Source organism: Pseudopodoces humilis, chromosome 2 (assembly GCF_049639895.1).
Source record: "Pseudopodoces humilis isolate 2021_Gansu_Grassland_sample_001 chromosome 2, ASM4963989v1, whole genome shotgun sequence".
NCBI classification, from domain to species: Eukaryota; Metazoa; Chordata; class Aves; order Passeriformes; family Paridae; genus Pseudopodoces; species Pseudopodoces humilis.
The window spans coordinates 23,239,583-23,262,194 of NC_142201.1; the positions used below are offsets into that span (position 1 = coordinate 23,239,583).

A 22,612-nucleotide genomic window follows, 5' to 3' on the forward strand; every position below is an offset into this window, starting at 1 on the left:
ACTTTTCACTGTGACACATCTCTTTCCCCTTTCCTTAATTTTGTAGGAGAGGGGAGAATTTAAGATTTGTTCTGAACTCTAGTTCTTAAACATAAATAGGTGATAGTATTAATATTGACACAAATGGTGTCTCAAACCTGTTTAGTCCTCAGCATCTTTAAGGTGGAAAGAATGAGCTGCCAGGGAACTGCTTTAAAAGAAAAATAAAATTCTGTCCAAATATTACTATGTTTCTGGGGCAGAATGAACTTCATAATTGGGAAAATACGTTTCCTTGTATGGCTAGAATGTATTATGTTACACTGTGTATTTCCTACATTTTGTGAGGGTTGTATGATACCCATAAACAGTTCCAAGTACTCTATACAATTAATCCATCCTTAATATGAGTATACTCTATATTATAAACGTATAACAGTCAAATGTGCAGATCTTCAAAGCTATGTTTTATATTTGATTAATCCTTACATGGTTTGGAAAATGAGTGGGCCTCATGAAATGTTATAAAATAATTTAATTGCTTTTAGACTGGGGAAACTAAATTGAAGTGCAGCTTAGAAAAAGTGCAACTGCATCCATTTCCAAGAGCACCTGCACATCTGCTGATTAAGTCTTCAGGACATGTATAGCTGGGAAAGTCAGATTCTCTTCCAACAGGCAAGTCCCAGCAGCTGCTGCAGTTTATGGATGGTTTGTTAGAGCCATGGGCACCTGGTTTGGCAGGTACCCATTTCACCCCTGCTGTATCAGCAAGCGCTGTGCTGAAGGCGGGAGCTGGCACGTGTCGCTTCATCCCCTCAGAGAGTGAGTGTTCTGCAGCACTTTGCTGTGCTGCAGCCTGCTTTCAGAGGTGTTGCTAGTGCTCACACGGCTTTTCACAACAACGGTACCCACTTTTTCAGCTGTGCTAAAAAAGTGCTGGTTAAATGGGGCTGCTTAAAAAGGAGAAGTGTGGAGTATTCTCTTCACAGAAGAGGAAAGACTACTCCCTGCTCAGTACAGAGAGACAAAGAGTTATTTAGGGGGAAAACCATTGAGGAGGAGGCTTTTCTTGCAGAAATAGCCATATGCTTCCAACTCCTACAACATTCGACAATAGAATATTTTGACAGCAGAGTGGCTGCTGCTGTAAATCTCCTAATTATGGATCAAAAGTGCCACCAGCTCATGATGCATAACATGTTAGTGGCATAAGCTCATGCAGCAGTTCAGAAGAGCGGAAAATTTTCTGATGGATTAACCTTTACACCAGTAGGTTCAATGCCAGATTCAGCATTAGATATATTCTAGGCTCCTTTTGAACCTACAGGCAATGTAAAAAAACTCAAGGGAAAAAAAGAAAACCAACATAAAGCTGGCTGTACTTTGTATCATCTGCTCTAGCTGATTTGACACTTGTGCTATCATTTGTACCTACCTCAGTTTGACAAAATTAATGTTTTAGTAACCTCAAGGAACCAGTGCTGAGCTCTGGCAGTGATGCTCACAGAACTACGTTGTCAATGATTTGTGAACCACCAGCTTTATCCACTGATGTGAGACTTGTTCAGACTTGAGATATCTGCTGAGTTAGTCCTCCTGTGGGTGCAAAAGGCACCCAGGCAAACATTTTTAATCCCATCATTTTCCTGCCCACCTTCTGGGGCAAATTATGCCATTATCACTGCAAGGGGAATCCACACTGGTAAATCTGGTATGGATTCACTAAAAATGCACTTTATGTTTCATTGTGGTACTATTTAAACCTCATTATCTGTTAGAAAAATGCAAGTAATAAATAATTCTTCCTACACACGTTAATCTAAAAGGGCAGCCTTATAAGAACTTATAAGCCTTATAAGAACTAGAGTGTTGTCAGACCCTCTGTGGTAATAGGAGTTTATTTTGAAACTGTCTCCTTCATAGTGGTGTGAGTACATGATTGTAAACAAGAATTGACAAAAATTAAGCCAGTATTGTTTCCCATATTTAAGTGAAAGGTCATGGATTGAACATCAGTAGAGAGCAGAATAATTATGGGGAATTTTTGTTGTAATTGTGGTGAAGGGTGAGGGCTGGAATCTGTGTAAGTTGTCCACCTTTTTTGGTATAGTGATGATGTTATTTGGACAGAGGTGTGGAGAGTTCTTTTGCTTATTTAAGTGACACTGGTGAAGATTGCAGATTGTGTGATAAATGTGTATTTTAATGATTATGATAATTTAATGAAAACAATAAAAGAAAATATCTTACATTCAGTATTATTTAATTAGAAGTCAGATCCTGTAAGATATTCAGACACCTCATTCTCAGTGATTTCAGCTCTATGAAGATACCTAAATACTTTTAAAAATACAGACTTAATTCAAGAGGGTCAAAATAAATGGTTGTAAAGGCTAGATTGCTGCACTTTTCAGTAATCTGTTTTGCTGCAGTTTGTGATTAATCTGTTTTGTATTGTTTCTCTTTATGTTGCTAATGTTTTTTTCATTCCTGAGTTAGCTGCCGCACTAGGTGTCTCTCTTTCTCTCTAATAATCACTCGTTTTGGGAAAGTACATAAAATTTCCTTTTGCTTTGCAGTGTGCAAAGGAGTACAGCTTAAGGGCTGTAACTACTCTGTGTATTTGGTTTCTGCTTCATTTTGAGAGACATTTTGAGAGGTTGAGTACACCTGTCTCCCATTCAGCTGCTGGGGGAAGGAACGATCATTGTGGCAGTAAAGGGGTGACCTATTCCCTTGTCAGCAAGGGGGGAATTTAAAGCAGTCAGAGTTATCAGAGTTATCCTCAAATCTGCCTTCTGAAGGGGAATCTCTGGTAGTGAGAGAAAGGTAAAACTGGCGGTGGTGTAAAACAAGTTTGAACTTTCAGCTTTCATGTAGGGCTAAAGTTGGGCCTGGGGGGAGTCTGAGGAGAAAGTTTAAGAAAGAAATATAGAACATTCTGTTGCTGGTACTGCTCCCTCCAAAGGCTGAGAAAAATCTGCAAAAAAACTTTGGTTAGAAATGCATAGCTGGACTTTCACTTCAAAATTTTAATCATGCACCAGCCTTGTAAATATCAGATATGCTGTTTTTCCTCTGTGCAGGTATCTAAGCCAGACTGCATCAGAAGAAACGATGGTAGCAGCCAACCCTCAAAACAGGGAGAAATTAACCATACTAAAGCAAGCTCTAGGTGCTCTGGGATTCAATAGCCTGGTAAGTTACATAAGCTTATGTTATTTGTGGATAAAATAATTACATTAGTTGAAAGCAGGATATAAGTAACTCTCACAGATAACGCTTTGTGGGGAAAAGAAGCTCCTTTCTGTCTTTTTTTTTTTTTTCCCTCTTAGTTAAGACCTTGAAACAAATACAGCACTAGTTCACTCCAGGGAAATTACTGTAATCACTTTTAATTAGACACAGAACCAACAATGTAAATCTTTTTAGTTCTTAAAGATTCACAAAACAGCTTCAAGGTATAATACTCTGAACAATTAAATTACATAGATAAAAAGAAGCAATCAAATCCCATATGACACCTCATAAAAGCCATGGAAATTTTTTCCTTTTCCTGATTATCTCCCCATCCTTTTTAATTTTGTGAAACACACATATGCTAACAGCACCTGAAAAGAAGTAAATACCTATTTAGGCAAAGAAAATTAGAGCCAGGTAACTTGAAAGAGCTGACTTAATTCCCCAAAAGCAACAAGAAGATAGGCCTGCTCTTTGTCTTTAATCCTATGAAACTAATGAAGAAGATAATTTGGAAAATTAATCAAGAAGAGGTTCTGGAGGACAGAGGTGTTACAGAAATCAGAAGGAATAGAAGGATGAATATAAAAACTCATGTAAACTATGTATCCCTTCTGGATAGCACAGTGCTTAACAAACTCCCCATATTTCTTACACATGTATGTGCAACCTAGCACACCATAGCTGGAACACTTCTGCAAGAGAAATACATAAGCAGTAGTGGTTTTAGAAGGAGGTAAGAACTTCCCCCTGTACAGTATCATTAGAGAAAGGGAACAAGAAAGTTCATGTAATTCTAAGTTATAACATCATCAAAAATGACCAATGGGCAGCAGTTGTAATACAAAAGGATCAAGGGCTGTCTGCACAAAATGTGTGAATCTGCTGAAGCAGTTATTTAAGTGGGAGATAGACTTCTGTGGTGGTAGTGGTACATTATGGAGATGTTTGGCATTCCCTAGTTAAGGCAGGAAAAAAATGTCGCCTTTCAATGTAATGAAGAGTAGGGTTTATTTTCATTAATATTCATGAGACCATATCCAAAACTGAACAAATTGGCAATAATCTGACAATATTGTTCCTACTCTTAGTGGCTCAAGCTCTGTACTAGTAGATTTCAATAAATAAAGGTCCAGACACTTCTGGATTTAGCCCAGTGTTCACAGTTTGGCGGATCTGTCTTGCTCTTTCATTAATGTTTCTGTTCTGTTGAGGAGGAGGTTCTGCCCATAAGTAAATAATTGATTGCTAAATGAATCATGATTTATAAGCCTGCAGTAGCTGTCTGAGAATGCTTTATATACAGTATTCTTTCAAGTCCAGTACTTACTTTCACTCAGAATTCTTGAAAAGAAGTTACCTCTCAGAAAAGTGTCAATATCTTAAGGGCTGGTCTGTATTCAGCATTAGAATAATATTTAGGGGGCAAGAAATCTGTGAAACTCTCAAGTACTGCAGGCTCATTTTCTATATTGAATGTTAGAGGGCAATATGTAGATAAAACACATTCCTAAAATTTCTACCCATTACTTCTGAGGTACATGGAGAGGGCTGTATGCATCATTCCTTGACTACCTAGCCACATTTTTAATGATAGAGTAGATAATCTTTTTGAAGAACTGCATAAAAATTCCTTAGTAGTCATTAATGATATCTTCCAAAGAATGTTAATGTTTATTAAAAACAATTACTATTTTAAAGGTGGGGGAACATGCATCTTTCTTTTACAACAACAAAAAAAAAAAGAGTTTGAGCATCTGGAATGTGAAATATACTTGAGACCTTATCAAAAATCACCAGACTCAAAAGCTCTCCCAACCCACTGCCATTCAGTGCTGCACAGTCATCTACAAACCAGTTCTGAATGGGTTAACCTACAAGCAAGGAGTGTGCAGTGCTAGTGTGCCATTTCATCTTGCCTGAGATACCATCCCAAGAAGCAGAGTATAGCACCCTAGTTCGGATGCTATATTAGCATAACTTCTTCTATTTTAAGAGCTATCTTGTTCAGACTTTCTCTGTATATATTGGATTTTTTTTGAATCTTCAGCTTTGGTACCGTGTAATACACTGTTGCCCTACTGACATCTCTCTCATACAGTACGAGGTTGGCGTTCTTGTCTTAAAGTGTAGTTTAGAGAAGCAAACTTGCTTAAACAGCACTGGAGGCACTATGGTCTATCCTAGAAAAACTGTAAGCTTCTCTAATGCCCTTGGATGATTGGCATATTTATAAGGGAAAGGAACATGAAGAAAAGAAGAAAACTTGAGAAAAAGGAGGATGTATTAGCTAAGTATTTCATTAGTAGTGTATTTATAATCTTCGTCTCCAAATTCTGATGAGTGAAATTTCTCACTGTCATTTCTCCAGCTTCAGCAGAATCAGGTTCTGAATATTTTTCAAAAATATTTCAAGAATTATCAATTAACTTTGCTGTACATAATGCCATGTAATTTTATAATGGATATCAGGTTTCCTGTTTTACCATTTTAAGAAGCACCATTGTTATATAACTGACCTTAAAAAAAAAAAAAACTTCCAAAAATACACAATGCTTTCCATATTTTAGGATTTAAGGTTCATATTCCATGGATCCTATTTTTCTTTGAATTTAAAAATATTTTAAATATAATTAACCAACCAAAAGAACTGAAGAAAGTTAGTTTTCTTCTTGCTGTGATAAAAATGAGGCCAGGAAAAATCTGCCCCTAAAGATAACTGCTTCACAATCTGAGACATCACAGAAGAGTATGCAATCCTGGAGGGGAAGTGTGAGGGTAAGGAAAGTTGCTTTTGTTTCTTTCAGACCTTAATTACAGCTTTTAATACCAGGAACCTATAGAGCTAGACACTTTGTTTATTAATTCAGCTGGCTGAAGCAAAAAAGCCCTTGCTGTTCCCAGATACAGAAATTGTCTCAATGGAAATTCTCTATGGACAAGATAAGTTTTATTTCTTGCAGAAACAATGCATCCATTAAAGATATTTTAGTATTTTTATCACATTTGGAAAAGCTTTCTTAACCTAGTTATTAATGTGACTTACATTAAAACAAAGGAAATAAAAAGTAATTTTTTTGGTACATGTCCTAGATAGGTTCCAGTTTGATTTCAAATTTCCTTTAATAATTCACATGTGAAAGCTTTTCAACTGATCAAATGCTGATGATACAAACTAACAGAATTTGTGTTTTTATAAAGCATTGCCTTTCATTGGTGTGCCCAACAGATCTTTTCTTTATCTTTAATTCTGAAAACAATATGTGCAGGAGGTGGAGAACCTGTTTGTGATTCTCTCAGCAATTCTGCATCTTGGAGACATTCGCTTTACGGCTCTGACAGATGCTGAGACAGCATTCGTGTCAGACCTGCAGCTACTGGAACAAGGTCAGTAGGACACGACCTTGGAGCGTCGCCTGCTCGGTCCCACAGCAGGGAAGTTGCGCGGTTCCACCAACAGATGGAAACACAATTCCAGGGAGATAAAAAAAAATTACTTCTGAAAATTCATAAGTTACTGTGGGAAGACAGTATCCAATTGATTTGGATGTTTTATAAATTGCAGTTTTTTATGGGATGAAATAAAATGCCAGTGTTGCAAATTAGCTAATTAAATGTCATATTTAATGTTATCATTTGCCAAAAGAAATTGTACAGTGCACTTTGTGCAGTTTTGTTTGGAAATGCTTTTGCACTGCTTGTCAACAGCTAAACAATTTGTCTTGAATTGAATTTCTTACATTCAAAATCTATGTCTTAAAAGGGTCTCTTGTTCCTGTGCTTTGAAGTTTCCCCTCTTGGTCACTAACAAATCTCCTCCAAGTGGCTTATGGATACAGAATGTCAATAAGTAGCATACCTTCACTCTAATACCACAGAAAGTCTGCCAAACCCTGGGGAAAGTCCTGAATAATCTTTGGAGGGGAGAGAAAGTTGTACTGTAATATACAGATACATTCAAAAATTTCATAAAGTACTGACTGTAGTCATCCTATTTTATGTCTTCATTAATTTTGATTACTCCTGTGACACCACCCTTTTCTTTAATGTTTGGATTTTTTCACTATTCAAAAAAACAACTACAGAAGAAAATCCGTTGTAAAAAATGAAATATGTAATATAGCATAAATCAGTCTTTCTTTACATTTTCTTTTCCTTTTAGTGGCAGGGATGCTGCAGGTTTCACCAGATGAGCTCGCTTCAGCCTTAACAACTGATGTTCAGTATTTTAAAGGTAATCTTTTCCAAGCTTACATCCCCATAGATCAGATGTGTTGGCATTTTGAGCCTTCTGTTTTAAAAATTTAAAAGCTGTTGATTTTTGTTTATTTCTTGTATGGTCCTGTAAATGTTCCCTCTGAGGAATATGTAGGCTTATCTGTCATGCAGTAGATCAAACTGGACCACCAAATTAGAAATGCCTTTGTAATATGGACCAAAGAAGTTTCACACTGTGATGCTGATGGGCTCCTAACTTGATTATTGCTACAAAAGTGTGTCAAAATAACAGATTATATATTAACAGAGAATATTACTAAGAACTTTAATCAACAGGAGTGTCTTTGGGAAAAAAAAAAAAAAAACTGAAAAAATATTTTCAGTAAAATATTAGTTCTGTGTAGTACTCATACACGTTTCTTTTGAACAAAGTATAAAGGCATGTATTTCCAAACTTAAAATCTTTTGACTGTTGACAGTCTTCTCATCTTGCACTAGAGGCTTCAGAAAAAAGCTAACACCATGTAAATGTTTGGCAAAGGAGAAGTAACTGTAGCTAAATTTACTGTAGCTAAAATTACTTAAGGCGAAGTTTACAGCACACTTTCATCTCCATTTTCTGCTTTTTCTCTTAGGAGACACGATTGTTCGGAGGCACACTATAGAGATTGCAGATTTTTACCGGGATCTCTTGGCAAAATCTCTGTATGGTCGTTTGTTTAGCTTTCTGGTCAACAAAATCAACTGCTACCTTCAAAATCAAGATGAGAGTGGCAGGTAGGAGTGCCATTGGAAACTATTAGATGTTCCATTTTCTGTTCAAATCCAGACCTGTAAAAGAAACATGATTCCATTAAATGGTGGAATTTAATGCACACTGATAAAGTTTTAAAGAATTTTATAATAGCATGACTGTGATGTTTGGATCTTTAAAGCGTTGGCCATTCCTTCCAGTTGTTTATACTGTAACTGATTCGTTTATTTATTTGCTTATATAGGGTGCCATGGTACTTCTTGAGGTAATCTAGATTGGTGGTTACAATTAACAGTCTTTTAGGACTTGACAATATAGAATGAGTTAAGTCACTCAACATGAAAAATGCTGCTTGGTTTTTAATGCAGAACATACTTGTTCTTTCTTCCCAAAATAGTGACCTTAGCACAGGGTATTAAAACCAGAATTTTATTCAAAGGCCTTCAAATGAATGTTTAAACTTAGCTGATTTAAATGTTCTAAGAATGTTCTCTAGGTTGGCATCTCCTAAATTTAATTCTGTTGCTATCCAGCATGGTTTCTTGGAAAAATGAATGCTAATTAATGTGCATCAGTGGAGCAGTCAAGAAACAAATTGAAAGAACAACAAAAATGAAATCTCAGTAGAATCAAAGTAACAAACTAAGACAGTAGATCTAATTAGATGATCATATGCATGTAACTTAATCAAAGTTCAACAGCTCATATGCTCAGTTGAGCTCTCATGAGCATGAAATACAAGTGACTTGGAGTTATTAGTAAATGGTAATCCACTAATGACAGATGTGGAACTTTTATAAGGGTGTTTTCTTTATATCATCTCTGTGGCATAGGACAAGTGTTTACAAGGTGCCCTCTTTTAGAGTTTGAGGACTTCACAATCTTGTTTTTATTCCAATTCATAGACCAATTAGTGACAAATCTTTTCTTTTCTATGGGTGTAGCTAAGGCAAAAAGGTACCATGCCTGAATAACTCAGCTTTCTGTACCTAAAATCTGTCATTATACATGAACCACCATAGTGTCTCACTTCCTTCTGAAGGCAAACAGAAGTAATATGCAGAGATTTTACTTGTCTGTTTGTGACACTAAGCTAGAGCAATTTTCCAGTCCATGGCCTAATTTGACATACTCTGTATATAATAAGCAAGGGCAGTAGCATGAGCAATTCTTCCTCATTCATTCCTGGGATTTATGGAACAGAGGCTTAGCTCAGTGCATGTCTGTGACAGACAACAATCCAGCTCAGTCATTTCTAATTACAGTGAGCTTTTTTGTAGTGATTGTTGAGAAAGAAATTCAGAATTGATACATTAAAAATCTATTAAAATTATTTGAAATAATTTTTCAGTGTGTAATTTTACAATTTGATATCTTACATTCTTTCAGAATAGGGTGTTGTGTACTTCCGTTGTTAATATAAGCATATAATTTTTAGATAGAATAGGATTTTCAAATAATGAAAGTCAAAGATGTTTGCATATTGTCTATCTTGTAGTCTCCTTTTAGTGAAATCACTAGGTAGAAAAGGTGATCTTTACCATGTGAAAATATTTCTTCATTAAATTATTTCTACTTGTGAGGTAAAGTGAACACTGTGTGAGGTTGTAAGTCCCAGCTAAAACAGGAGAGATGTTTGATGTACCAGAAATGAGGAGTTTGCAATAGTCTCCTTTGGCCATGTATTATACCTATGCTTGAAAAGGGGCAGTTTTTCATTTAGTCTGGTTATAGAAAGCTAACCAGCTCAGGATTAATTGGCAGTACTGATAAGATATACTAAGTTTTATCAGGTCAAAACTAGTTTCATTTCCTTTCCAAACTTGAAGATAAATAGCTTATATTAAGTGGAAATAAGGTTGATCATCTTTCACTGATATTTAAACCTCAGTTGAAGTAGCCCACATACAGTTTTGTTGTTGTTGTTGTTTGGGGTTTTTTTGTTTTGTTGTGTTTTTTGTTTTGTTTTGTTTTCGGTTTTTTTGTTTTGGTTTGGTTTTTTTTTTTGTTCAGCCTAGTCATATTGTTTAAACTGGAGGAGTAAATCAAGGCATAGAATAGTTCTAGATGCAAGCTGGATTGCTGCAATGAGTTTGTGTTTAGTGAGTCAGATTTACTTCAAATACATCCAAGTAACTATCAGTTAGGAGCATTATATCTCCAGTTTGGTGCAGTTTTAATAAACCTCTACTGAAAGATCCACCAAAAACATTAACTTATGTGACTACATAAGTCTGATACATTCCAGGCCACACTTTATTCCCTGGTTGGAAATAGACAGAATTACTACTTATCAGATAGTATGAGGCCTTCATAAGAAACCTGGAATAAGGTTTCTAACTCAGTTCTCTTGTTCTGTTGTGAGGCAGCTTAGCTGTACTTAAATCACACTTCAGAGAGAATTTATGAAGCAATAAAATTAGATTTCTTGGCTTAGTAACTCTGAAAGAAGCATCTTCTTAGCCTTTGTTAGGAAACCGGTTATCCATATTTAACTTTTATGGTGGAAATACATGATTTTTGTCTTTAATTTTGATTTATATTTACTAACAAAAAGCTTGTGATAGGTTTCAGACAAAATAAAATGAATGATTATCATTAGATATAAGCAAAGGGGAGGTGATTTGTGAAAATCTGCAAAGACCAAGCTCTAAAAATATGACGTACAGAGAATAAAAAGTGTTGCCAGAATCCAGCAAACTCATTACTTTGGAATACTATTCATAAGTAGAGAGCAAGAATTTTAATGATGTTGTTAAGTGAGATAATACACCTTTGGAAATGTTGTTCTATTCCATAAAAACTTATAATTTTGTCTAGTTTTAACTAAATTATAACCCTAAGTTTTAACTAAACTATAACCCATACTAATTTATACTGATTGCAAGATCTGAAATTTGTTACTTTATTAATTCTGATATTATTTTTAAAAAATCAACTGTGGAGAAATTATTTTGCCATAATTGACCCCTCAAGTGGGATTAGAAGAAAGCTATTAGCATTTCTCACAGGTGCTTATAATTATTTTTTTTTAAATTATTGATATTTGTCTTCACTCATCTATATAATGATTTCCTATTCTACTGATTTTATTATTATCAAAATAATCTCAGTGAATTTCTTCCTAAGACTCTTAACTCTTCAAAGTTTACTCTGTTTTACTTCCATTCAGATAAGCATGCTGATTTTCAGTTTTGTAGATTCATGGTTGTCTTAATGTGGCATTTCAATGCAATTGTTTGCTTGCTGGCAAAGTTGGATCTGGTGATTCAAATGAGTAATGAAATGACTTAAGGTAATGTTTTAACAATTCCTGAGTCATTCTGCAAGAGGGCTTTTTCTTTGTGGAGATTAAAGAATGTGTGTGAACTCTTGTGAAATATTGTTTTTCATGTCTCATGGAAAACAAGCTAATTAGGTGTGTGGGCCTGAGAAAATCTTGATACTGTGTTCCCTGCCTGCTACTAAGTTAAAGGCATGTTGTTTTATCAGCTAGTTAGAAAAGATTTTCTCTATTTGTAGATAAAACCTGATAAAAAGCTGATAAATATTTTGTAGATAAAGCCTGGCTGAACAGCAGGTCCCAGAGGGCCTGGATCTAGCTGGAGGCCTCTCACTAGCAGTCACCCTCAGGGTCCATTACTGGGCACAGTATTGTTTACCTTATTCATACATGAGCTGGGTGGTGGGATAGGTGCCTCCTCTGCAGGTTCACTGAGGACACAAAGCTGTGAGGAGTGGCCAATACCCTGTGCAGCCCTTCAGCAGGACCTCAACAGGGTGGAGAGATGGACAGAGAACTGTGAAATTCGGCAAAGGCAGGGTCCTGTCCTGGGGAAGAACAATCCCCTGCACCAGTACAGTCTGGGGACTGACCTGCTGGAAAGCAGCTCTGGGGAGAAGTACCTGGATGTCCTGGTGTACAACCATCTGTCCATGAGCCAGCCGTGTGTCCTTAGGCCAAGTGAGCTGATGGTGTCCTGGGGTGCATTAGGAAGAGCACTGGCAGTAGGTCAAGGGAGGTGATCCTGCCCCTCTGCTCAGCCCTGGTGAGGCACATCTGGAGCACTCTGTCCAGTTCTGGGCTTCTCAGGAGAAGAGAGACATGGAGTAGGTCCAGTGGAGGGCTACAGAGATGATTTAGACTGGAGCATCTCTCTTATGACGGAATGCTGAGAGACTTGGGCCTTTTTAGTCACGGGAAGAGACAACTGAGAGGGGAACCTCATCTCAGTTTATAAAAATCTAAAGGAAGGGTGTCAAGAGGGTGGAGCCAAGGCTCTGCTCAGCGGTGCTGAACAACATTATGAAAGGCAACAGGCAGAAGCTGATGCTCTACCTGCACATGTTCTACAACTTTTTTACTGTGGGTGACCATGCACTGGAACAGGCTGCCCGGAGAGGCTATGGAATCTCCTTCACTGGAGGTATTCAAAAGCCATCTCAATGCAGTTCAGTGCCATGTACTCTGGGATGACCGTGCTTCAGCAGGAAGGTTGGACCAGATGACCTGCTGTGGTCACTTCAACCCAACCCATTCTAACATTCTTATTTGGTACCATTACAGACAAACAAAGCAAGCTGCCATTCAGTCATGCTTTCTGTCCATATCACCAGGACAGCCATAGATTTCTGTTGCACATAGATCAAACAGAATATTTCTAAAGAGGTAGTTTCTGAAAGCTTTTATATTCTGACTGTATACCCATACCCATCAAAATTCAAATAGTGCCAAAGAGCACCAGTAGGAACACTTATTTGGGCAAAGGAAGGATCTCAGAGGTCTCATTTTCAAAATCCTTAGTACATTATCTGATTTATAGAACAAGATATTCTGGAATAGAAATCTTCCCAGCTTCAGAAAAAATACCCTTAAATATTTATTTATCTATTAGTGAACTCAATAGAAAGTTGCTGAGAGTGCAGGAGGGAGGGAAAGGAACTTCCTGTTCAAAACCTGAACCCACAGCATAATGAAAATTGTTTCTATATGTGTAGGTAGGGAAATCTTTAAAACAGACAAGCAGTACAAAACATCTAATATAATATGGTGCAAAATACCATAATCTGAAAATTGCTTAATTCTGGATAATTTACAGTATGTCATTTAACAAGATAATGCAATTTTTTTAAAGCACAGAACAAATTTTATTTGAAAGATCTGAGGAGGAGTATGTGCTGATAATGAAAGAGATATAGATCTTGAGTGCATTGGCAAATATACTTCTTCTTTCCTGCCATAACTGTCAAATCCCTCAAAAAATGAGTTTGTTTGTCAGATATGGAGCCAGTGTTTCTTTCTGGTGTGTCCAGACACCCTCTATATATGCATCTCTGGGTAAGGTAATATTAAAAGAAAAATTACAGTTGTTGAGAAAGATACCTGAGAGACATGGCAATGACACCAAATCTCAGCAAAAATCTTGTACTATTGAAAAATCTCCCTCAAAAGTTTCAGAAACTAATTTTGTTTAGTAATTGAGATGAAGAACATCATATCTGACTGGAAGTATTTGGCCTATTACCTTCAAGAGCTTCTGTTTGTGACATCAGGTATAATCTGCTCCCCTGGGAAAACTTAGGGCTTCTTAATTAGTATTCTGAAGGACCTTATTTGAAGGCTAAGCTCTATACTTCATCTAATCAGAGAAATATTTTCTCATTAATCAGTATCACTTCCAGTTTATCCAGATCAGACATAAGCCTTCCTCATTACTGGCAGAAGTTGAAGGAAGAGCAAGAGCTGTTGTGTCTTGGGCAGATGAAAAGGCACATAAAGTCACCCTCCCACAACAGATTGATCTCACTGCTTTATGCTGGCAGATTGCAAAAGATAACAAAAGGAATGGACCCTCTTGATTTTGGAGCTAAGAACCCTCTGCACTGGAATAAAAGTGAATAAATAACATTCTGTAGGTTTGTCTGAAGCATTGGGTCAGATGTATTGTAAAGGGAGTTCTGTTTACCTTGCCAGGAATGGCAAATGGTTTGAGAGCATCTCATGGTGAACACAAGATGTCTGCCAAGGTGATAGATTATCAAACATGATGTCTTCTATATGTGTATTATTTTTATAGTTGCCAGGAATTTTTATAATGTATAAATAATATTATAATTATAAAATTATAATTTTATAATTTTTATAATTATTCTTTATAATGCAGTTGTTAAGGGTACAAAATCAAAAGGCTATTTCTAGTCTATAAGGATATCTTTACAGATGTGTTCTCAGGAAAAAAAGGCAAAGCTGGAGACATTGTAAAATGTCATGAGCTGAAATACTGTTTAATGTATCAGAAAACCAAAATGACTTATAGTGAACATCCTTGCTTTTTCTTCAGTGTTTACTCTTGCATGCTGATATAAGAGAAAAAAAAAGTTCATCAAACATCAGCAAATTCTTTTTTTCTGCTTTCTATTCTGGGAAATATTTTCAAACTTGAAATCAAAGTCTCATCCCACATTAAAACCATAATTCTTTTAGTTATATATAGTAAATATTAAATATCTGAAACAAAATAAAGAAATGTATCAGTGATGATTAGTAACCATAAAATAAGAAAATAAGGAAATATTTCAGAACAAAAAGTGACTTTTTCTAATATTTGTTCTTTTAGACTGTGGTGACATGCCTTTTCATTTGTTAACATGGAATCATTCATGCTTTATTTTGCCTTGGGAATCTCTGCTATGATTATTTAAGGAAAGTAATTTTGCTGGAATTAATATGATTGACAGCTAGCCAGTAGAAACATCTATGGACCTTCCTTCTGGCAAGAAAAGTGATATGAAAAAGAGAAAGACAAGAAGAAAGATTAAAAGAACAAAGTAATTGGATACCACATATAAAGCAATGTTTTTAATTTGGATGTTGTGTTTTCAGTTGTTATTTAGTTTTCAAAATCTGAGCAATAATTTAGTACAGAAAATTACTATCATAGATGTAGAGATTTTGCATATAAATAGCACAATGTAATAGTAAAATGTCACTATTGTAGAGGATACAGAGCCTAGTGTTGTTATACTTGCCCTATAGGCAAGATATTAATTATGTAAAACCTCCAGCTCTTTTAATGTGATGTGTGCATCTCCTAATAATACAAGACCAAAATTATCAAGAGAAGTTCATAAAAACACTGAGACTACATGTTTTTCTGTAAACAAATGCATCTCCAGTATATTAGCAAGCCAGTATATTTGTCACAAATATCACAGTTTTGATAAGGAATGCTATTTGAAGTGGGCAGTAAGCTGGCTGCTAAAGCTTTTACCCAGAGTTTTGGAAGCTAGGACCTGCTTTTGTCTTTTAATAATTCATTAAATCAGTTTGTATTGGTCTTTTCCTAATGCAAATGTTTATATATTCCTTGAGGGAAAGTAAGAGAGACTAATTTGACAACATAACAGTCATGGACTCAACTGGGATGTAAACAAACCAGTCTCAAATTATTAATTGAGTCAGACAGAGAGGGGATAAGCTGTTTCTTCTGTATTAAGTAGTTCTTAAAAATTGAGAAATATAATGCAATATTTCAGCTGTTGTACAATGTTGCACAAGAGTTCATGTTTTGCCTTGCTATAAGGAAAGCTGAGTAAAAATTGGAAAAAAAAAGAAGAGGAAAAAAAAGCAGAGTGAAAACCTATCAAGTATTCTGAAATTACAAGCACTTTTTTTTTTCCAAATTACATTTAAATAAAATTATAATTGTGGATTTTCAATATACATTTCTCTGAGGTAATTTGTTTTTAAACATTTAATTTTTCTTTCTATAAATGGACAGATTTTGTTGAAAGCTTGTTCTGACAAGGAATATACACCCCCCCATCTCTAATCAGGAGCAGTTGTGAATGTGCCTTACATTTTAAAACCCAATTTAAATTGCATTCATTGCTAGAGATGGAGGTGGTGATATTGCTTTATGCTTTTTCTTGTAGAAATTCCCTTGGAGGCAAATCGACCTCCCGATAACCTCCCCTGCCCAACAAAGCCATTCTGGACTAGATTTATTATGTAACAATCTATGTCTGACATTTACGCACACAGCCAGTCTTGTGACAATCAGTAGTGCACTGAACTAGTGCTCTTTTGAAATGAAGACAAACTTCTTGGGCATGATTTCTGAAAAAGGCTCTGCTTGCCCCTGAGATTGTTTTTCCCCAGCTTGTTTTGTAATATGCATTTTTTTTCAAATTATTTTAGTTTGTTTCTTTGCTCTATAGGAATTTATTTTGAGGGCTGGATCTTTGTCTAATGACACAGTGGGGATTACAATGACTGAAGTGGAACTATATTCATATACTTCAAGAGCGGTTCACCTTTTTCTCCTGTACATCTATAGCCTGATATGCACAGAGATTTAGACATAGAGGAAACTTGGAATATGGAGAAAAAAATAAAAATGGAAGTCTCTTAGAACAAGCAGCCTGCAATACTATTCTTGAAAAGTAGGCAACAGAATATCCCAAAATATTAATTTTGCTCATTGCAGTGAATTTAGTTTCCTCTCCAGATCACGCTCACAATGAGTCAGTTCCAAGTACAGAATAGCAACACCTCTGTCCTTTCCCCATTTCTTCTGTCCAAATCTTAGGTGACTGCTCTGCCCTGATCCTTCCAATCCTTCCACCTGGCTGCAATAAAATCCTTTCCCTGAATGCATGCAGTGACATGACAAATTAGATGCAACATCAACAACTGCTCTTTTATTTATACAGAGAAGCAACATCTGCCTTCTTCAGGCCTGACCCCTGACTGTTCTTTCCCCTGGGGCATGCAGCCTCTTGGGCAGCCTGAGCCCAGAAATTCTACTTGATGCTGACACAGAGAGGACTCACATTTAACAGGTTTCCCTTGAAGTACATTCTGTAGAATCCATTCTGGCTGCCAAAGAAATATAAACAGGAATGGATAACTGCATGCAACCAGGCATTTTGAAACTTCTCCAAAATGGTTATCCATGATGTTATCCAGAAAATAGGTACATACATGATTAGAGTCTGGACTTTAGGAAGTTAAGATTTTTCCTCCTCTTACAAATTTAGTTATTAGCATAGCTGCTAAAGCAATCCTGAACCCTGCTTTTTTATTTCTGTTCAGTATAATAGGTTGTGAGTAGAATTTTGATTCTGTTCTATACATGGTCTACTTGTGTATTTCATCCATGTTTTTGAAATACAGCCTACTTTTGTCTTAGAACAGAAATACTTCTTGTCAGAAACAACAGATGTATTATTCACTTGCTTGAATTCTTATTATCTGTAATATCTTTTTTTTTCCCCAGTGACCAGGTGTTTGAAATTGGAGTATTAGATATTTTTGGATTTGAAGAATTTCAAAAGAATACTTTTGAACAGGCAAGTGTGGATGCTTTGCTGAATTTACTGTACCTGTTGTTATTTCTCTAATTAACTAGTTTTGATCGGAATACATGAAGGTGAAAATTTTCTCTTTAAATATTTTTTCCCATTATACCTATTTGTGTATGAATTATATGCTGGGTTTTGTACAGTTGTTGACAATTTTAAAATAATATAGTAAATATCTATTGTGATTTTGAAGAGGGGTAGTATTAGCACTGAAAGACAATCTGAGGGAAATAGTGTTGTTTGTTTTCATGCTTGTGGTGTTTATACTTCAACTAGATCAGTGAGCAGAAGGACAATACACTGAATTGGAAGAAAAATCAAAAGGTCTTCATGTGCCTTGGAGAAAAAATGAAATGAAAATGCTTCATTATACTAAGTGCCATTAGTGGCAGATGCAACTCTTTTTGACTTTACAACATGTGACTTTTCAAAAAAATTGAATTGCATTCATTCAAAATAAATTGTAATTTATGTCAATTAATGTTTTAAAATCCTTTTAAATATCAAACTTTCTTTAAGATGTTTGCCTGCCTTCAACATTAATCACTGAACACCAGAGCTCTTGTGAATTACATATTTCAGAAAGCATTAGTGACTCTACACAACACACTCAAAGAGGTGTTTAAGTGGTTGTTCAGTTGCTCATTCATTCTGTAATGCAGAGGAAGAAAACCAAAGCAGAGAAAAGAATCAAGAAGGTATCAGCAGCAACAAAGGACTTGCTATTGTTTGAAACTGGGATTTTCCCCTTTGTCCCAGTCAGTCCATTGTTTTATGGCTCAGCTTCCTCTTTCTAGTGAGTTCAGTTTGTATAACATGTTTACATTGCTACCTGATTTCCAAATGTTTGAAAGCACAAAATAGGTTTACCTGTACCTTCAAAAGAGCATGTAAGAAGGCAATAAAATCAATTCCAGTTTCCCTCTCACAAAATTATTTTTGCTGTTACAGTTCTCCTTTGTTTAAACATTTGCTGGATTAAGGACTATTGATGTGTTGAAATATTCCTAGTCATTTACTCATTGTGAATGCCACCTTCAGGGGAAAATAGAAAGTGAAAAATTAATAACATTTTAACAGACTGAATATATGAAATAAAAAAGAATCCATAAGCTTTCTGCCTAATAAGTATGAAGTATTCTATGCAGTTTAAATGCTTCTCAAAAGAGAGGGATTCATCTTGGGAGTTACTGGTTACTTTCCTTTGACTCTGTTCTGCACCGGTTTTTTAATCATGAAAATCGTAAAATATCTGAATTGACATCATGAAATACCATGAATTCTATTTTCTGGGGTAAGTAATTTTCTGCTTAATAACTGCAAAAGGTGCTTGAATACAAAATACAAGATCTAAGAAAAATGAGTAAAAAGGAATTTATTTTATTATTTCTGTGTAGCAAACATGATAATTTCAAACTCATATTTGCATTTCTATTTTTTTTTTTATAAATAAGTGTATTTCATGAGACACTTACTGTCCCTCCACTTGGGCTGAATGATATTAAATAATAATTTGGGTCATAATATCAGGACTTATTTAACTGCATTCCTGAAAAGACAAAGCAGAAGTGAAAGTTTTTTTATATGAACTCCATAATGTAATTAACATACCTGATTCCTGAAGTGGTAGATTGTAGTATCAGTGAAGAGACGCAGTTTGTATCTCCTTGTGGTACTTACTAATAATGAACTTACCCCAAGGAGTCTGAACTTCACAGCAGGAGCTCTCTAGCAGAAGAACTCAAGTTCAGAGTTCTGCCTGGGCTCGTTAACCCAAACAGTAAACAGTCCTGTTAGCCCAGATAGGGTCCTCATGCAAATCATTGCATCATGTCTGCAAACATGCCCAGTGTCAAGGCCTGTGACTGCAGAATGTTATCATTAAATGTTACAACCAGACAGTAGTGGGGCCATAAAAATTATTTTTTAATCACATTTAGATTAGCGTATTTTAAAATGTCATTAGAAAAGTAATCTTAGGGAAAATTAACCTTTTTAATTATTTTTTTTTCAAATTAGCGTATGATAAGGCACTCTTTGTGCACTCTTTGATATCTGTTCTCCTGCTTTCTTGGAAAAAAAAAATTATGACTCTTTTCAATAAAAATTAAAACCTCCTGATTGCTCAAAACATGTGACATTCAAAATATCTGTGTGAATCTTTCTGGTGCTGTATATCAGGCCAGTAGATAGTTTAATATCATAATTAAGAAAGCAATAAGATAGTAAATCACATGTCGGTTTTAATAAACTGTATTTGAAGATGGTTCAGGCAAACAGAGATGGATAAACCAGGTAGAATAACTGTTTGTTTACTCCAGTGTATGTTTTGGAATGACAAGGCATTAGAGTATTGAAATATCAAAGTCAAATGAAGAATTGGTCTAGGAACAATTTGTGAGCAATACAAAGGAAGACAGCTGTCAAAGAATTAGAAAAATAAGATGAATTATGCTTGCACCAAGAATGTGATAAATTCTGCAGGCAAAATGATGCGGCTGACAGCTTGTAGAGGGAAAACTTTTAGAGACCATTGTAAACAAGAAGGCATTAGAATTTTAAAAACATTATTAATTAACTGTTCATTTTTCCTTTTGCTTGAGTATTGGTAAGTCTTTATTGCATAGAACATGTGTGGTATGTTGTAAGAGCAACAATGGGACATGTAATTCTAAATTAAAAGTAAATAAGTGTGGAATAAGCAAGAGTGAGGGGAGTTTTGATTCTTGGTATGAAATTTAAAAGCTGAAAGGCAGGGAATACTGTTTCTAGAAGTCACAGTCTAAAGGAGTCATTGCTCAATAAAGACTGAAAGCTTCTGAATTACCAGGACTCAGTGAGTTACTGCTTTTACTGCTCGTCAGCTGAGCTATAGTAAATGACTACAATACACTTTTAGCTAGCCCTAATAACAATTTAAAATCACTTCCTAGCAGTGATCATTAGCTTGGGAACAACATTTTCCTGGAGCAGCTGCATACCTGCTGGGTCAGAAGAGCTTTGTGTACAACCACACTGGAACATGGTCAGAAGTGAGGACAATTTCTGTTTCCTGTTCTTTAGAGAAATGGCTTTCATTTTGTGGTCTTTTCAGGAAATATGAGTGCTCTACCAAAAATATCAAGGGCAGTTTCTAGTGATAAGTCAGTTTTATCAGGCTTCCCTATTTGAGAAGGACTGTATTTATTTACAGTTTATTCTGCATCCTTTTAAAACTAGAAGACTGTCTGCTTCTCTTCTAGTACAATTTAAAATTAGATTAGATCTTATTCATGGCTCCTTCACAGCACAGTTCCAAATAACACAGTCAAAGAAGGCTACAACCTTCATACTTATGGTAGTATATTTTCAACCACAAACTCATGACTGATGAATATAACAAGCAATAAGCAGGAGTTGCCTGTACCATTTTCCTCTGGCTGTTTCTAGGAAAATTGTATTATAGCAGAAGAACCAGACATTAGAGGAGTATGAGTAGCTTTTCTTCCCCCTGCATAAAGTCAGTCCATTTCTACAGAAAGTAAAGAGCAATAACGTTAAAGGGACAATGCTGCTAGTCTTTCCCGTCTGATATATAATTCAAATGAGAAACTGAAGAAAGAATTTAATTCTTGCTAAATTATGTGTTTAGCTCTTGCATGGGATTTTACATCTGTAGGTCTCTTAATTTTTGTAAAAGAATTTTTTTATTATTCTTTTTAATAGGAAATATAAATGATTTATCCAATTTAGTACTGCAGGTCACTGGAACAGTCAAGTGTCTCTTGACTCCCATTCAACTCCATAGCCATTAAAGTACACACACATTTTCTGTGTGATGCAGTGTAGCTCCGGGAGAGGCACAGCTTCCATGGCAGCTCTGTGCAGCACATCTCCTGCAATAGGAGCCAGTTGGCTCTGAGAGCAGAAAGTATTGCCCCAACCAGGACTCTACTTCAGTCATTATGGTGAAGCAGAAGAGGTCACAGAACCCAACTGTGTTGGAATTTTCACCTATGTTTACTATTAGGTGTGGTACATTTTAACTTCTCAGCATGTTATTTCTGTTGTTAACTCTGCTGACACTACATTTTTGACATATAACATTTCCTGGCCAAAACAACCATAACAGATTATTTTACATTAAAGTGCATTGTCTCAGCCATTAGACTGCTTCTAGTAGTCTGAAGGTAAGGTCATGTTGCCTGTTTTGAAGATGGATGGATATGAATAGACAAAAGGTACATTACGTAACTTTTCTACAGTCGTTGCAGTCTCAGTGATAATAGATGGGAGGTCACATACAGGGTTTTACATTTGGACAGTCTGAAAGAGCATTTCAAGAGTTTGTTCTATGCAGAAGAAATCAACCTTCTTTTGTTTTTTTCTGTGCAGAGCATAGATGGAGGGTCCTGCATACCTCTGTGGAACAGGCAGCTGCTAGTGCCCACTGAGCTCTGTTACTATGTAGGGACTTAAAGCAGAACCTTCCACAGCAGTTCCCAGTGCTGGAGTATTCTTTATTCCCCATAGCACGGTGGAAAGTGCTTACCATGTTAATTGAGTCTTTAACAAGGAAATATGATGTGATATTTTTAAGCCAGAGTTTTACTAGCCTCCATGCAGAGGAAGGTTTTAACAATCTAATTGGGAGCCGCAAGAACCAGCTGATCCTTGGCACCAGGGAGCCAGGCCACAGGAGGACCCAGAGGATGGCCATGCGCTCTCTGATGGGCAGCATCCCTGGAGTATGGAGCACAGAGCCAGGGCCAGTGACAGTGCCCATCAGCAGTCCTGACATGGCAAACAGCCAGACAGGGCTGGGACCCTGTCACAGGCAGTTGGAGAAAGAGCTGGAAGTTGGCACTGCCATGGCATCACCTGGGACCGGACTCCATCAGCAAGGAGTGCATGGGGGCCCCAGGGAAAGCTGAGCAGGGCTGTAAAAACCTACTCCTTCCTTCAGGGGCCTGGCAATCCTGTGTTTCACTTTCTTCCTTAGTCCAGTTCCTGAAGATCTTACACTCTTCATGGCTTTTGTCAGGGTGCACTCCTCCCTCTTCCCTCTTAGTC

The 22,612-nt window shown here is 36.3% G+C and overlaps 1 protein-coding gene across 1 annotated transcript in view; it reads left to right on the forward strand.

Moving 5' to 3' along the window:
• The window catches only part of MYO16 (myosin XVI), a 262,514-nt gene that overhangs the window by 138,437 nt on the left and 101,465 nt on the right, over nt 1-22,612 (forward strand). The window contains exons 16-20 of the mRNA XM_005516607.2: nt 3,069-3,180; nt 6,492-6,609; nt 7,385-7,456; nt 8,076-8,217; nt 17,476-17,548. Of these exons, the coding sequence (XP_005516664.2) occupies nt 3,069-3,180; nt 6,492-6,609; nt 7,385-7,456; nt 8,076-8,217; nt 17,476-17,548 (517 nt within the window). The remainder of the gene's footprint in view (nt 1-3,068; nt 3,181-6,491; nt 6,610-7,384; nt 7,457-8,075; nt 8,218-17,475; nt 17,549-22,612) is intronic.